The 18,285-nt window shown below is 30.3% G+C and overlaps 2 protein-coding genes and 1 long non-coding RNA gene across 3 annotated transcripts; all 3 read right to left on the minus strand.

Moving 5' to 3' along the window:
- Positions 1-2,223: 2,223 nt before the first annotated feature.
- LOC147813967 (uncharacterized) lies at positions 2,224-6,042 on the minus strand. The gene is made up of 3 exons (XR_015432289.1): positions 5,970-6,042; positions 4,057-4,135; positions 2,224-2,580 (listed from the first exon to the last, which is right to left on the minus strand). It is a non-coding gene; the product is annotated as an uncharacterized LOC147813967 (long non-coding RNA).
- A 2,340-nt stretch (positions 6,043-8,382) lies between these two features.
- Positions 8,383-9,291, minus strand: LOC147813968 (uncharacterized). The gene has a single exon (XM_087160179.1). The coding sequence runs from the start codon at positions 9,289-9,291 to the stop codon at positions 8,383-8,385; it is 909 nt and encodes a 302-aa protein (XP_087016305.1).
- A 612-nt stretch (positions 9,292-9,903) lies between these two features.
- On the minus strand, positions 9,904-10,344 carry LOC147813969 (uncharacterized). Its single transcript, XM_087160180.1, has one exon. The coding sequence runs from the start codon at positions 10,342-10,344 to the stop codon at positions 9,904-9,906; it is 441 nt and encodes a 146-aa protein (XP_087016306.1).
- Positions 10,345-18,285: the final 7,941 nt, after the last annotated feature.

The raw sequence follows: 18,285 nt of genomic DNA on the forward strand, positions 1-18,285 counted from the left end.
GTATTTAATTAGGGCGTCTTGGTGCCGCACGATCAGAGCGCCAACTGCCACCCCTTTTTCCGTCCCCAATAATGAGAATCATTTTGACAATTATTCAAAAAACATAAACAAAACTGGACAAGTCTGCCTGTAAATAACACAAAATAAGTGAATAACAGCTCAAATAAATAGAAAACATAAAAAAAAAAAATATAGAAAATTATATATTTTAATTTTTGTTCGGTAGAATGTACTGTTTTAGTTATACGTCTGCACTAAATTTCAAACATAACATTCTTACTCTATTAATTAGTATAAAATATCCATTAGGAATTTAAGTCGTTTTCATTAAGATATACCAATGAGGAAAAAAATTTTAATAAAATGAAGTGTTTTATTATTCTGCTTGCAGAAAATTTTAATAAACAATTTGAGCCAAATACACTAAAAAATCACTAAATTGCCTTCAAGGAAATAGGGATCACAAGGGCAACGATTCACTTCAGCGGCAGCATAATGGTATATACTCGAAACAATAGCAGCTGACTTTAAAAAAAAAAAAAAAAAAAAAAAAAAAAAAAAAAAAAAAAAACAATATTTGATGATATAACGAGCAGTGGTACCACTTAGCATTAAGCATCAGCGAAAGGTATGCATGGCAGTGACGCTTAATCTTATGAAACATTAGTGAAGGGTTAAACTGGCAGTGGCACTCACATCTTTTGATTTTATATTTTGTTACCGCCGTTGATCCAATTCCGATTTAACGAGTGATGTTCAAATTCGTGGCCTTATAATTAAGCCAACGTAGAAGATAAATGAATTCCTGGATCAAGTAATTTGACTAGCCTTCAGGTTGCACTTTTCGGTGGAACTAAACAGTATTTGCGTTGCATGATGAGGAAAACAACGAAATCCGTCCAGGGTTAACCAGATGACAAAGGGCTTCTAACTTATGATCTGTCTACCACTGAGGATTTTTTACGTCAGTACAGTGGTAGTTGAGAGCCGGGAGCAGAATTTGTATCAACCATCCACTTCTGGAATGATACGAGTCAGATTATTCAAAATAATAACAGCGATTATTATGTTTGGTGTCTGATTTAGCAAAAGAAATTTCCCCATCACCAACGATCCCTTTGACGGAAGAGCATCATAATAAATAATAAAAAATTTTTTATTACAAATCATTAAATGAGAAGTTCAAAATATACTGTTACTGTTCAGTTTGAAGGTCAGTTCATGGTTGAGAAACGTTGTTATTATTTCAAATTGTTCCATTTGAAGGTGGTATACATAGTTGAGAAGTTTAGTTATTATTCCATATTGATTATTTCATATTGTTCCATTTGAAGGCAGCGCTTAGCTGAGAAATTTAGTTGTTCCACACTGTACCATTTGAAGGTCGGATATAGTTGAGAAACGTAGTCATTATTCCATATTGTTCGAACTTTTTATAGCGTATGTCGACAAATATATAAAGGTTTCGTTCTACCCATGCGTCAAATTTATCTACTAATATAAGTATGAACACAAAAAGATTACCATACGAACTACAAACATAAAAATCACACACCATCACATTAGCATTTCTGACTACAGATTATGGAATGAGTATTTCAAAGAGTAGCAAATTACTGCTGTTCCATTTAAATGCAATTCATAGTTGACTAAAGAAGTTGCTATTTCATATTATTTTTTCTTCTGCATTGCATATCTACCAAACTGTAAATGCCTCCATAAAAGCTATATTCTCAGCAAAATTTTAAGCCAAAAATATCATCATTTGAGCATTTCTGACTACAAATTACCTTATTTTACTTGTTCCTTTTGAAAAAAGTAGATAGTTGAGAACTACAAATACATTCCAAACAATCTGAAACTGCTATTATGTTGTTATTGTTAATTTACGTCGCACTAGAGCTGCACAATGGGCTGTTGGCGACGGTCTGCGAAACATCCCGGAGGATGATCCGAAGACATGCCATCACAATTTTGCACGCGAAGTCGAGCACTTTACGGTAGAACAGTTTAACGAGGCATCAAATATATATATTGCAATAAAATAACTTATTTTTCCTTAAAAATAAAAATTCTGTAAAAATAAGGAGGTAATTCTTTGTCAGGAATATAATTTTATCGTGTAATTTTATCGTTATCGTGTACAAACTAATGAATCTCTTAAAAACTTAATAAAACAAACACACAGAGTAAATTTTTTTTTTTAACTTTCTTTATTTAATTCTTTACTTTTGAGAGATTTGCAAAGAATTTAATTTCTATTGTATACATATTGAAATTTTAATCACAGAAGTATCATATGGAATCAAAATGCCTCATATTGAAACTGTCGAGTTAAGTTTCACATTAATTCACTGGCGCTAGTATACCTCTAAGTTTAACCATAGTAGTTCCTTCTTGTCATAGGATTTTTGTAAATGTGCTTACGTTCCTTACTATGATACACTGTTGTGCTTGAGTTATCATCCATACCGGTGCATGAGCATTTACCATCTATACAATCCCCTTTCTCATGTCCAATTTCCATGCAATGTTTGCTACATCTTTCTTCCATACACTCTTTTCCTTCAATAACAGCAGCTAAGAATAAAAAGAAAGTTAATGTATACAGGATAGAGCAATTCAAATATTTAGCAGATTTAAAGCTATTTATTATTCATTAATGAAAAGGGCCTATGTATCTATTTTATAACTTCGCAAATATTTGTACTAGTTTTCACAATTTCGGACAGAGGTAGCCACGGGCAATTTTAGCTTTCAATCCTAAATATCTTTCAAAAAGTCGTTTCGGACGAGACGTTTGAAAAATGAATTTTTCTCATTGTTTTAACTTTTGCATTGCTAAATTAAGCTGTAAAATAAAGTTGTTTTTTTGTTTGGTTTAAAAGATAAAATTAGTGATGTTAGCTAGTTTTTAACCCTATTTAACAAAAAAAGAGTTTGTGGCAAATTCTTTACTATTTAAACATTTTTCTTCGCTTCTGCAAAACTATAAAATTCAAAGTAATCTTTAATTAAAGACTAAAGCAAACAACGTTAAGGAGCACAAAAATATTTATAAAATACGGACAGCTGTTTTGGATGCTCAAAGGGCAACCTTCATCAATGCAACAGAAAGACTCTTTCTGTTGCACTGAAAGACTTTACTCTTTCTGTTGCACCGATGAAGGTTGCCCTTTGAGCATCCGAAACAGCTGTCTGTATTTTATAAATATTTTTGTGCTCCTTAACGTTGTTTGCCTTAGTTTGTATTTTAGCACAAAGGTCGCCCACTTGTGTATTTAATCTCTAATTAAGTTTAAAAAAATTTTATTTACTTAAATTAACAAAAGGGAAATAAAGGGTTTTTATCCATTTAAACGAAACAAATCGCTTTATTGGTTAGTGATGCTTTTTTATTTTGGCAGTTGTTACTAACTGAAATTAAAAGAAGTAAGCTATTAATCAGAAAGAAAAGCTAATAGAGTAAACGGGCTCAATTGCTTAGGAGAACCGTAATATTTTCCAAAATATTATTGTCGTCAATCGTGCTTAATTTTGGAAATATATACTACTGAAGTATTCTGTTAATTGGTGCTGTTTTAATGTATAGGTATTCAGCGCGCATAACTAATATACTAATATAGGTATCCAGTTACCTACTATAGATACTTTGGAAATATGTTTTAAGCAATTTCTTGCCTATTCGAGAACTTTGCTCTTTCCTGTTTCAATTATTGATTTGAGGTCCCAAGGGATTTAATACTTCTTGTAATTTATTTCTTTCGGAAAATATATATTGTGGATAGTGATTATTGAACTAAGAAGAAACTGCATAAGAAAATGATTCAAGTGCGAAATCTCATTCATGCTGCGCACTATGTAACTGTATTTGGTCCTTCAAATTTTCGAAAATTAAAAAAATTTCCTTGCGTGGTATGTATTATAAACTTCAAGAAAGCGTAAAAATAATGAATTCAATCTATTTTTTCGGAATTTTAAAGCTGTTCAATTAAATACAAATGGTTTAAATGGAGATAAAAGCTATATCGTGCTCAAAAATATGCATAAACTTACCTATCAAAACTACAAAAACAGTAACTAGTAAAATATTCGCTGTCTTCATTTTGTCCAAACTATAGAAGGTAGGCTAAAACTAGAAATGTATAAGAAGAAGAAATTTTTTTTTGTTATTTTAAAAATTTTCAATTATCGTAAAAATCGAATAGAATAATTAGAAATCAGAAAAGTTTCTGCAACTATTACAAAAAGGTTAAAACTGAGATTTCGAATGCATTTAAAATAGAATATTTAATTTAAAACTTTTTAGTTTTATTACTGTTTTACTTTTTTATATGTAGTATTGCGCAAAATATTAAATAACTAAGCATAATGTAAAATTTTTTAACAAATATACACTAAATGTGTAACAATAAATGACAAAATGTAGTGAAATAAAAAGATATTATAGTAAGTATGTGCTATAGAAAAATTCTCCATTTAATGTACGCTGTTGGACAAAATTAAGAGATGGAAAGCATTTTCGCACATTCATTCGCACATGCAAGATACCCGCACACAGCTCCATGTGTTTGACAATAGTTCCATGAATGCCCAGAGGTACAGGCAGGAGGTCCTAGAGCCCTATGTGCGTCTTTTCAGGGACGCTGTTGGTTCTGAGTTCATTTTTATGGACGACAATGCGCGACCACATAGGGCTCTCATGGTTGATGAGTATCTGGAAAGCGAGGAAATTCAACGAATGGATTAGCCAGCCAAATCCCTGACCTGAATCCTATTGAACATGCTTGGGATGCTCTTCGGAGAGCTATTGCGATGCGCTAACCTCCCCCCAGAACCTTTCTGGAGTTAAAAAAAGCTCTGGTGGAAGAATGGGAGGGTCTTCCACAAGTCCTCCTTAACTCCCTTATTAACAGCATGCATACTCGTTGTGCATGCTGTCTGTCTCTCAGGGGTGATCATACACCATACTAGAGGCAACAAACACTGTACACACCTCATTTTTATTGTCATCTTTTATCCTTAAGTTCAGACTACATTGGATTTATTGGCAATAGGTCTTGCCAGTGAATGGCACTTTCATATTTGTATACTTTACACATACTTTGTTGTCATGGAATGAGCTATATCCATACCAAATTTAATTTATTTATGTTCAGTATTTTTTGAGATATTTGGGAAAATGTCTTCCTTCTTAATTTTGTCCACCAGTGTATATCAAACCCCACTAAACAGATTATAATTGAATCAACAAGTTAAGCAAAACAAATAAGCTTTGCCTATAGGGTATACAATAATATTTTAACGTGTTGAATACAATTATAGATTTGTATTTCTAAAATTGATACTAAATGCTTTAATATTTTAGCAATTTAAATATTATAACCTCTTACTTTAATACGTACTGTTAAAGTACTGTTTGCGAAGGACTAAAGTCAACTAATGTATTAGAGCAACTTTCTTATTTTAAAACTTCAAAGTTTTCTAATTAAAAAGGTTTTCATTGCAGAAATCATCAATAATAGAAAGTAAAACTTAACAAAAACTATTAAGTACATGTTACTGCAACACCTTAGTGTAAAATAGTTGCCACCGTTTTTGGTGCTGAGACACACAAAAATTTCTACAGTGTAGTAAAGCAGTTTATGTTTTGTTAACAAATTTTTTTAAAATGATTAATGCTTCGAAGCAATATTAATATATGTAACTGGCTATTGTTTGGTTATACATTACAGTTTTTATAAACAAGTAAATAAAAGTAAAGAAACTAAAACATGAATGAAACTACTAGATTTTACTACAAAAAATAGCATACATTTACACCAAAAAGTTTAAGGAAATCAAATTCTAATTGAATAAATAAATGTAATTTAAAACAAGATATTCATAAATAAATATAATTTAAAACAAGACATTATTTTATTGTAAATATGAATAGTACAAATAAAATTGTAATTAAAATATCATACCTTCAAAACGTCTATTGCTTAATACAAAACTGAACAGTAGTATTAGTTATCCTGTGCTAAAATTGTATTTTCAGCGCAATTTATAGTTAGATGAATTAATTTAATTTAAAAAAATTATTTACTGGTGAATGCGCAATTTTTAATTGTGATGTATCATTCCATTTTATGAAGCAATAAATTATTCAACTACATTAATTATTCGAATTTTTATTTATTTTCTACTAAAATTCTTTATGCATTTTATTCCAACACCGAAATTTCATTATTATTATTTGTTAAGCTGTCATGCATATTTGAAAACAAATCACGTTCAAAAATTATCAAATTGTTAACCACCTTATCTTGAATATCGAATTTCATTGATTACTTAAAATATTATAAGTTATGTGAAATGATGAGAAAGCACAATTCAAGTGGGTAAAATATTAAAATCAAATTAGTTTAAGATTTAAAAAGAAAAAGTTTCTTGCCAATCTATATAAGTTGTAAAAGTTGTGTTGTAATTGTAAAAATAATTATGTTGTTCTAGGATGTTAAGATGGTTATTTTTAAATTTATAATTACTGCGCCTTATGATATAATTCTTAGTATATGTCTTAAAAGAAATTATTTCAAGATGTTTCATTGTATCATTATACCACTTCGTTTAGAAGCTGAAATAGATTTTATTAAATGCTTAATTTAATGACAAGAAAATATTAGATTGAAAATTGATAAAACTGATTTAAAATTTAACGAAAAAGATAAAAAAAAAAAGTTTATTTCGCATTTATAAATTTACAAAAAAATTTACTGAATTCGTCAAGTAAGAAAGGTAAAGAACAGCTGAAAAAGTCAGGATGATTTTTATTCAGCTGTTCTTTACCTTTCTGAAATTTAGACATCAACTAGGAGGAGCAATTTTACCTCAAGATTCAAAAAATCATTTTAAAAGATTAATTATTCTGTTAATTAAATGTTCTGCTAATTCGAAAACATCATTTTTCAAATATTTCATCCTGACATTAGCTACTGTTATAAGCTAAATTTTAAAAACTCTGCTGATTTAATAGCTTTTTCTTTAGGGCTTAATTTTTTTAAGTTCAGTCTTCAATCCGAATTGCATGTGAATTGATGCTATGTCGTCGAATTAGCATTCCTAAAGCTAACCGGAACCACGTGTTTATTTCCCTTATAGTTATACTTTAAAATCGTATTTCATGAAAAAAACAGTATTTAAAAGTTTAATGAATCCTAAGACAAAAAAGTTTGAAATAAAATAACGGAATTTAAAAAAAAAAATACATGGTGCTGCATGAAAGAGTATACAAAATATTGCGCATAACTGATAAACTAGTTTATATAGTCTCGGCTAATTTTCCAGACATTATATTCATTTTATATGACGTTCATTTTAAAATATGTACTCGTATTGTAAGAATTTCTTATAAAAATTTTAAAGAAAACAGATGAAACTTTGGCGGTGTTCGATGGAAATAATAATTTCAAATAAACCACAGATATTTAATTTGCTAACTTTAAGAAATTTATAAAAAATTCTTGCAACTAACCTTGAGATAAACTTTAATTAAAATGAGCATAATTCCTAAAAATTAATTGGCCAAGACTATATAGATTTGGTTTTTATCATTTATATGCAATACTTTATTTATTACACTTTCATACACATACCATAGAAAAGTTGTAGTTTCTTACATTTTTTTAAAAATTATTTTATTACTTGCGGAATATCCGTTCTTCGTACAGGATGAAAAAAAGCATCAATAAATCAGCACTGTACAACACTGCAAAATCTTGCATAAAATTTTGGCAAATGCAGACACAAATAAAAATAAAATAATTCCAAAGTTCTTTTAAATTTATTATTATTAGCTGTTCTTCTCGGTGGCCTTACGTTGTAATATTAAGCAAAACTCGTAATTCATTCCATCAAAATAAATATTCGCTACATTCTATATCTTCTGACATAATGCTGTGTCTCAAGTAATATATATATATATATATATATATGCGCTATGAACACAGAAAATACACAAATCAACGAAATATAGGACCTAAGCACTGTTCTTCTGAAATTCTTCTTGTGGACTGTCACTAATCCGTTGTAAGATAGCCAAAGGCACAAGACAAAAGATGCTCAGGTGACAGTTCTGAGTCAGTTTCACAGTTTCTACAATGCAGGTACTCTGTAGTTCCATCTTTTTGAATTTTCATCTTTTTCAGATGGCGTGTTCTGAGTCTGGTAAGATTTTTGTGTCTCTGATGGTTTAACAGAAGATTCGTCACCAGAACTTATTTCCAACGGATCAAGGCGTTGGATAAGTCTCAGCAGTTCTCCAGAAGATGTCTTTAATTTCACTACTCGAACTTTTCTATCTTTACCAGGATAAACTTCCATCACTTTTGCCAGTGGTCACAGAGTTCTTTTTAGGGAGTCATTTTCGATAATGACGACGTCTCCAATGCTAAGTTGAAAACAATTTGGCCTCTCTTTACTTTGTTTTAACAGTCCGAGATATTCAATTCTGAATCTTTTCTTAACTTGTAGTCTAAGAGCTTGCTGAAATCTCCATCTTTTCTTCAAATCTATTTGATCAATATCGGGTACTCCCACCGATCGTATATCTTGTAAAAACATTGCCGGTGTCAGTGGCATCAAATCTTCTCTATCTTCGGAAAGATAAGATAAAGGTCTTGAATTAATTACTGCCTCGCATTCACATAGAAGGCTCATTAACTCTTCATAATTAAGTGAGGCATTTCCCAAAACTCTTCGCACGAGATTTTTGACCATTTGTGCCATGCGTTCCCAAAACCCTTCCCACCAGGTGGCGGAGGGCGGGATAAATTTCCACTCAATTCTTTTAACTGCTGTTTCTGATTCGAGAACACTCCAATCAATGCTTCGGAAAAGGTTTTCAGCTCCAACAAAATTTGTTCCTTTGTCACTGTATACAACACTCGGTCGTTCTCGACGAGCGATGAATCTTCCTAAACAGAGTAAGAAGTCTTTGGTAGACAACGAACTGACCAATTCTAAGTGTACAGCTCTGAACACCGCACACGTGAAAAGCACAAGCCAGCTCTTTTGCCCACCTTTCAATATCAAAAGACCAGCCAAGTCTACTCCTACAATTTCAAAAACTGAAGCGTCTTTGACACAATCTTCTAGTAAGGAAATAGGAGCGGTTTCAATTGGCTTCACAGTGTGTCTTCTACACTTAATACACTTGTTAATTATGTGGCGAACAGATCGTCTTCCACCTAGAACCCAAAATTTCCCCCTTAAGTTTGAAAGAACAGTTTGTAATCCAGCATGCATGAGTTCCAAATGGTTTTATCAAATCAATACTTCTACAAATCTGTGTTTACTCGGAAGAAGATAAGGGTATCTAAACAAATCAATATCTTTCCTGCCAGTTAATTTCGTCTTTACTCTATAAATTCCATTTTCATCTGTAAAAACGTTTAAAGTCTTCAAACTATTGATAAATTGCGGAGTAAATACTTCAACTTGCACTCTTTTTATGAGAACTCTCTCAGCTTCATCTAATTCCTTTACTGATAATTCTCCCTTTCGAAAATTGGTTTTGTCTCTTGAGTTGTGAATAAATCTTAATATCCAAGTCATCATGCGTATAATTCTGGTTATAAGTTGAGAAATAAGATAAAAAATCTTCACTGCTTTCGGTAAGTAAAAGTGTTGAACAGTTGTGTGTTTCTAGGCGTACTTCTTCCTTATTTGTCCTCAACTCTGTACATGGCCAACTTCCTACCGGTGTTCTGCGCCAGTGTAGCCCCTCCCACCATCTAGATTTTATGAGCTTTTCCACAGAACACCCCCGGGAAGGTATATCCGCTGGATTGCAATCACCTGGAATGTGTCTCCAGCTTTCCTTTGTGGATGCCTTAAAGATTTCCTTGACCCTGTTCTTCACAAACACACCCCAGGACTCTTTCCTTTGAATCCACTGCAACGCAGTAGTTGAGTCCGTCCAAAAGAATTCCTTAAACGTTCCAAACGTGTGCCAATACAGCAGGCTAAAAGCTCTAACCTGGGTATTGAAATCTTCTTTAATGGTGCAACTCTGGATTTAGCCATCAATAATTGTACCGAAATATTTTCATCTGTCTTATATCTCAAGTGAACTACAGCAGCGTAGGATAAACCACTTGCATCGCAAAAGGTATGTAATTTTGACTCCAAATAATTTACAGGAAACACTTGTCTTTTTATTTTTAAATCTTTCAGTTTCCTCATTTCTCCAATCCAATTTAGAACTTTGAGTTTTGTATTTTCACAAACCTCAGTATCCCAGGCTAATTCAGACCTCCAACTGTCTTGTAGTAGTAACTTTACAATGTAGCTGGGCATGAAAATCCAAGCGGATCGAATACTTGCTGAGCCATGGAAAGAATGGACCTTCTAGTTATCTTTCTGGATGGTTTGAAATGGAATGAGTATCACAAAAAATAACATCTTTATTCTTCTCCCAAAGTAAACCTAAAACTTGTGATGGGACCATAGGAACACTTGAACGTTTAGCAGCAGAATATTCCCTTCCTCTCAACTCGAACTTTCCTTTGGCCACGATCTCTGTGGACACTTTTACAAATCTTTGTAATTCCTTTTCAGAATTAACTGAAGTAACACAGTTATCCACATAGTAAGCATATTTAAGTGTCTCTGAAACATCTTGATATGGAGAAAATGGAAATAAATCTAAATGATGTCTTGAAACAGCACCCAGAAAAAGCGGACTACAATTAAGTTCAAAAACAACTCTGCAATGTTGGTATACCTTAATAGACCTTTTTTCTTCGTCTGCCCACCATAAGAATTTCAAATACTTGCGATCCTCTTCTGCTACTGAAATTTGCAAAAACGCCTTCTTATGCCTCTATCACACGAGAGAAAAAGAAGTTCAACCGTAAGTGTAACTGTAAGTGTAAGTGTAAGTGCAACTCTTAGCGCAATTCTTCCGTTCGGAGTTGCCGATAGGGTTGCTTAATTGCCTGAACGGTTGCATGTAATTGGGTTACCATTTTTTGTTGTTTATCTAAGCTTTGGCGATGGTTAGAATTTTATTTTATTATTCTCGTTTCTCTTCTAATATTTTCACGCATGACTTTTTTTTAATTAATTATTACCAGAATTATACCAGAATCCTATAATATTGATATCAACTATGGAAAATCAAACAGCAAATGCAGATATTGTTTCTCTAATTATTCACGGTTTAATTAAGAGAAACAAAGAACGAAAAACATTTTGGTCAAAAAAATGGCTACTCTGAAGAACACAACTTGGATGTTATGAAAATCTTATGAGGGAATTAGCATTAGAAGTAAGTAAATTTTATTTTCATGAATTTGTGTTTTTTTATTATTTACTATTATCACAAATTTTGCTTATTGTTTAATTTTTAAGGAATTAGCTCTTTTTTCAGAAGGTTTGTTTTTTTATTTAATGCGTAGAATATTTGCTATAATTTTAACACTTGTAGTCTATGAATTTTTTAGGTTCAAAAATTGAATTTAAAGTATTTACGATTTTAATTTAAAATTTGAGTAAGATTAAATAAAATAAAAGTTTAATGTATAATTTATTAAATTTCAGGCTTGATGCGATAAATGTAGCAAGATAAAAATTTAACTATTTTTTGTCAATATCAAATTTTGACTTGGCAGTAACAATTTTCAATATGAACTATTCCATTTCAGTTAAATCAATGTTTTATCTCTTGTATTTATAATTGTTATGTATAGTTGTTTAAAATGAATAATGTATTTCGTAAATTAATAGAACATATTTTATTTTTCTTCTTCATAAAAGCATCTTTAATAAAATTATTTAATTAAACTATCTTAGCCATTTTAAATAAAAGCGATTGATTACCATGAATAATAAATTATATATATATATATATATATATATATATATATATATATATATATATATATATACTAGGAGGCTCCGCCCCCTGCTCGCTTACACTCGCCAACCCCCTAGAAATGCTACGCAATCCTATGTGGTTCACGCCGTGAACCATGGCTCGCTGCGCTCGCTCGCCAATAATCACAATGTTCTAGCCCCAAGACATAGTATATTATCTTCAAAGACATTGTATTTTATCATCAAAGACATAGTATTGTACTTATGTAGAAAAATTCTATCAATGTTCTTATTGGCTTTTAAAAAAGTATATTAGCTATTTAGATTGTACATGGGGAAAAATGAAAACATTAGCTAAATGAGAAACATATTAGCAAAATAAATTATCAAATATTGCAGTTACTCACCTATATTCAACTGAATGTGTATAATAAATTAGTTAATGCTAGAAATTCTGAGAGTTTTAGAAAAAAAAATTATTATTTAAAAATATGAACTTTAAACTCTAACTTATCCTTGTGAGATAATAACCCTCAAAAATTCTTTCATTTTCAAGAACACAAAAAAAAAAATTTATCGCCAAATGAAATATTTTCTGGTGATCAGCATTATTGAAATCAATTTCTATATTAATTAACATTTGTGATAAAGTACATAACATTTTAGAACAAAATAAGGATGTTTTACATACAATAAATTAAAATGCATGGCTGTTAGCATTACCCGAGAAATACCACGTGGAGGTCGCCATGCTGCATTTCTAATCGGGGAGTTTTGATTTTGGCAGTTCCCCTTGCCTACTGCCATTAGAAGTTTCAATTAAATTTTTTCCAAAAAACATTTTTTTCTGCAAAGCTTTAAGAAATTAACACTAAGCATTTAGAGTTTCTTTGAAAACACAATTATAGATTTCGCATCTTGGAGCAATTACTGAAAGGCTGTCAAATGACTTAACTCTTGACAGGCCAACATAAAGCTGTCCATGACTAAAAACTTGTTTAGTCAATACTAAACTGATTTTCTCAAAAGTCTGACCTTGTGACTTATTTATAGTCATGGAGAAGGCCAGCCTAATTAATTTCTAATTGAGTATTGAGTATAGTTAAGTGCGGCGAGCTCTCTGCTTATGGCTTATAGCTCTGCGTTTAAATTGAATTAATTTCTAATTGAGTTTAAAATAAATATTATCATGTTTTTAGGGCATGAATCTGAATTGAACAACCTGATAATGCTCACTCTGGTTATTGTTCCCGTTTTTAAAAGCGCTATATGTTGAGCCACCTCATGTGACATATGCCATGTGACATTTTTAGCAGCGATTGGTCGATTTTCTAACGTTGCCATTCGGGGAGTTGTAATGAGGCTTTTTTTTGGTGCAAAAAGAAAGTTCAAAAAGAAAGGAAAAATACGTAAAAATGAAGAAAAAGGGGGAAAAGGAAAATAATAAAATAAATAAAAAACCAAAAACCCTGAAAAAAGGGATAAAATTTTTTTTAAAAATCCGGAAAAAAAAAAGATTTTATCTTTTCATCAGCCCACACGACTATATCCGCAAGATCATTTGATATCACTCTTCGCTTTATAGTTAATGTTTTATTCTGTTTTTTCTTTATTTCCTATTTTCTGTTTTTACGTGTTATTTTTACTTATTGTGTTCTATTTTATTTATTTGTTGTATTTTTGTAAAAAACATTTTTGAGTGCTCCTCACAATATTGTATCGAGATATATTGCAAAATTAGAAAGCACTCCTTCTTGCGGATCTAATCGTGTGGGCTGATGAAAAGATTATATCCTTTTTTTCGGATTTTCTTTAAAAAAATTATCCCTTTTTTTCCGGGTTTCTGTTTTTTTATTTTTCATTATTATTTTCCTTTTCCCCCCTTTTTTTCATTTTTATGTATTTTTCCTTTTTTTTGAACTTATTTTATGAGTTCTATTTACTTTGCAGCTTATGCACAGTAGATGAAACTTATTGTTCATCTTAATTTTCTTCGTGTTTTTTGTTTTTATTTATTTTGCTACACTCCTGCAAAACGGACGCCTCTCAATACGGACATATTTTTAATTCCCCGGGAATCTTCTATGAATAAACCATTACGTACATTCCCTCTCAAATGATAAGTAGGTGTAAGGGGATGTGAACCTAATAATTGAAACGGAATGAGGACAGTACGCTCCTATTTGGTATCATATGTCTAACTTGAGTATCTATGCTAATAGGAAAATTATATTTATTTATCTGTAGCTACATCCAGAATTATGTATTTATATCAAACTTCTTTATGTATTCTGTTTTATCTTTCTTATTGCTTAAATAAATATTCTTGTAGATATTTACAGTATCCTTGTAGATATTATTTAATTATTTCTACATCTTTGAGAATATTCTAAAAACAATTTACGGTGTTAAATTTCGTTGTTAGGGTACCCTTCTCGTAAACGGACAAATTTTTTGGTCACATGAATGACCGCTTAACGGAGGTTTCACTATATATATATATATATATATATATATATATATATATATATATATATATATATATATATATATATATATATATATATATATATATATATATATATATATATATATATATATATATATATATATATATATATATACACATATATATATATACACATATATATATATATATACATATATATATATATACACATATATATATATATATATATATATATATATATATATATATATATATATATATATATATATATATATATATATATATATATATATATATATATATATATATATATATATATATATATATATATATATATATATATATATATATATATATATATATATATATATATATATATATATATATATATACTATTTTATTTTATTTAATAGAATTTTTTATACTCTAGCATTATTGGTTGGCATAATTCTTATTTATTTACTACAGGATGCAGAAGGCTATCGTCGTTTCCTCAGAATGGACACAGAAACATTTGAAATTTTGTTACAGAAAGTTGAGCCCCTTACAGTAAAACAAAGTACTGTCATGAGGATAGCTATCCCTGCAGCAGAACGATTAGCGATAACATTAAGGTATTTGACTACAGGAAAGACCTAAAAAAATGTTTCTTTCGAGGTAATTGCTTTAAAAAGTATTTTTCCTTGAGGGTATAATTTAGTTTTAATAAACTGGAAAATCCCTCAATGCAAGTTAAAGGTTAAGCAGAGTTTTTTAATTTATTTGTTGGAAATTTTTTATTGCTTGATACATTTATACTGTTTAGACTTAAAAAAATATCAAAAACATTACTTTAAAAAATGAAATAATGATTATTTAGTTAAAATACGACCCAATAAAATATATTCGTAATTGCTCAAAATTGTCATAAGTTTTCAAAGGTCATAAAATAATCCAACTATTATTTTAGTTTTAACTATCATTAGAGTTCCTATTTTTGTACATTTCTTGTTGGTTGCTTGTTTTAAGATTATATTGAATTGTACATTCCTTTTTTCAGGAGAAACGCAATCTTCTATAGCTTTCAATTTTCGTGTAGCGCAAAATACGATATCGGGTAAAATTCCCACAGTGTGCACGGCTATTACAGATGCTTTAAAGGATGATAACATGAAAGTTCCGATATGTGAAGACGAGTGGAAAAAGATTATTGCAGATTTTCGTACACTTTGGAACTTTCCACTTTGTATTAGTGCGTTAGACGGAAAGCATATTAATATTGCACCTCCTCCAAATTCTGGCTCAGCATACTGGAATTATAAGCAGTTTTTTAGCTTTGTTTTGTTGGCATTGGTGGATGCAAATCTAATGTTTGTTTAAGTTGACGTGGGAACAAATGACAGGATCAGTGATGGTGGCGTGTGGAACAAACGTACACTAAAAAATCTCCTAGATAGTGGAAAACTTGATATTCCTAAAGCGGAATTACTCCCAGAACAAAACGTTTTTGCTCCACACGTCATTGTTGCAGATGATGCTTTCCCACTCGAAATAAAAGTTATGAAACCCTATCCTGGAAAATATTTAAGTGTAGAGCGCAGAGTTTTTAATTACCGCTTATCAAGAGCTCGAAGAGTGGTAGAAAATGCATTTGGCATTTTAGCCACTCGTTTTCGAGTTTTCCAAACAAAGATACAGGCGCAGCCAATAAAAGTCGTTAAGATTGTGCTGGCAGCCTGTGCTCTGCATAATTTTTTGAGATACAGGTGCAAATACTTGTATACTCCCTCAACAAGCTTGGACAGGGAAGATTTGAAAAATCTGCAATATTATCCAAGCAGTGGGCGAAGCAACAAAAATATGTTCAAAAACTTCCGTCGAAACCAATCTAATGGTACTATAGCAGCTAAAAACATTCGAAATCATTTCATGGAATATTTTAATGGGCCTGGAGCAGTTTCATGGCAAAGAGCTATGTGCGATTTACATTGAGCTGATATTTAAGAGGTTTTATCAACATAGAATTTTAGCGGAGCAGAAAGTAAAATATTTAGTTTTAAATATTTTTAATAAAATTTTGTTTCACAAAAATACAAATTAGTCCAAAAATACAAATAAGTTCATCTGTATCTTAAATACGAGGCCCATTTTTTAGAAATAATTTTACATATTTAACATATTAATTTAATTTTCTAGCTCACTTTTAAAAGAGATTTAATTTTATTGAATGTACAAAATTTTTAATTGTGTAGCTTCCTAAATCCATATGAAAATGTTTTTACTAAATATTTTTTATGGGTATGCGCCTGTATCTTTGTTTGCAACTAATAATACAGTTATTCCACCATAAGTATACAAAACAATGCAAATTTTTTTTCAAAAGTGTCACACAATTGGAAAAGCACAATAATTAACTGTCAAGTTATAGAGTCATGCTATGCATGAAATGTATAGCATAATTACACTGCTTACAACTTAAAATTGATCTGTATTTCATAAAAACGCCAATATGAGTTACACTTGATGTATATTTTATTTCTATTAATTTAATGCGCACTTTATTTGTATTTTATTTGAGGTGTTTTTTATTTATACTTTATTTTATATGCCATTTATCATTTGTCTTGTCATCATTAAAAATTTTTTTGCTTTTTCATTTTTAAATAAAGATAATGTATAATTAATGTTTAATAAAACATGTATAAAAACTAATTTGTTTTACGTAAAACCACTTTTATTAATGATGACACACATTTTAAACACTAGAAATATTTATTCACGAAACAAATTAGGAAAAAAAAATAAACATGGCATATAATCTACCACAAATGCATAAAAATATTTAACATATATTTAAAAAGAATCATTTAATGTTATCATGGAATGAAAAAAACTAACAGGTAAGTACTTCAAATAATAAATTATCAAGAATGAAAAAATAAATAGGATTTAAACAAAGCCCTCAAATATTAACAATAAATTTAAAATTTGTTCATAATTATTTAAGTAATATAAAATAAATTAAATTATTGTCTAATCAGCCTCTAGATGTTTCATTATTACATCTACAATTTCTTTTTCACACTTATTTCTCTCGGAATCATGATTAAATTCTCCCAATTTGGATACAATATATCGACCAAACGCCTCATGCCCAGGCTGCAGAGAATGGTTATTGTGTGCAGATGAGTTGATATTATTAAGAGTTTTGCACGCTTCCATCAAAAGCTTCTCATCCGCACGTATCACTTTTTGCTTTTTAGTACTTTTTCCAACTGCTGCTCCTAATGGGCTAAATTTTCTCTTTGTTTTGCCGTTCTGAGCATGAGGCGTTGAAAAGTCAGTTCCAGTCCCATAAACTAAATTAGGTGCAGAAGATGGGTTTGTGGTAGTAGATGCAGAGATTGGCAGTTTTTTGACGGCAGAATCGTCAGGATCATCCGCATTATCATTTGGTGAAGAAGGTGTACTAGAAATATCTGAATACTGGCGATCTGAAATAAATGAGTGCTCTTCTTGTACCACTTCTTTCATACGCACACTCATATTACTGTTCATATCTTCTGAATTATTTATTACTGAAGTGCCTTCATGTACTTCAGCATTCGTGGCCTACAAAAATAACAAAATGTTTACTTAACTACGTAGAGGTCAGATAATGTATAACAGATCTTGAACACAAAAAACTATACAATAAAAAAAATCGAAATTTTTTTACTCAATTCATTAACTACTCATTAGGTCAGTGGAAGGAAAAATTTAATTTCTTAATTTTTATTAACTACAAGAAATGTAAAACATTAACTAATATTCTTTTATTTGTAATAAATTTGTTTAATTCGAAATAAAAAAAACATGATATTTTTTGAAGTGACGAGAAATAAAGTTAAATTTAATTTATAACTGAGTGAAAATCATTGTTATGCATTTTTATGCACTTAATTTAGAAAAGCTGATTGCAGACTCAACAA

This window comes from Parasteatoda tepidariorum, chromosome 3 (assembly GCF_982258835.1).
Source record: "Parasteatoda tepidariorum strain Cologne lab strain chromosome 3, Ptep-v5.0, whole genome shotgun sequence".
Classification (NCBI taxonomy): domain Eukaryota; kingdom Metazoa; phylum Arthropoda; class Arachnida; order Araneae; family Theridiidae; genus Parasteatoda; species Parasteatoda tepidariorum.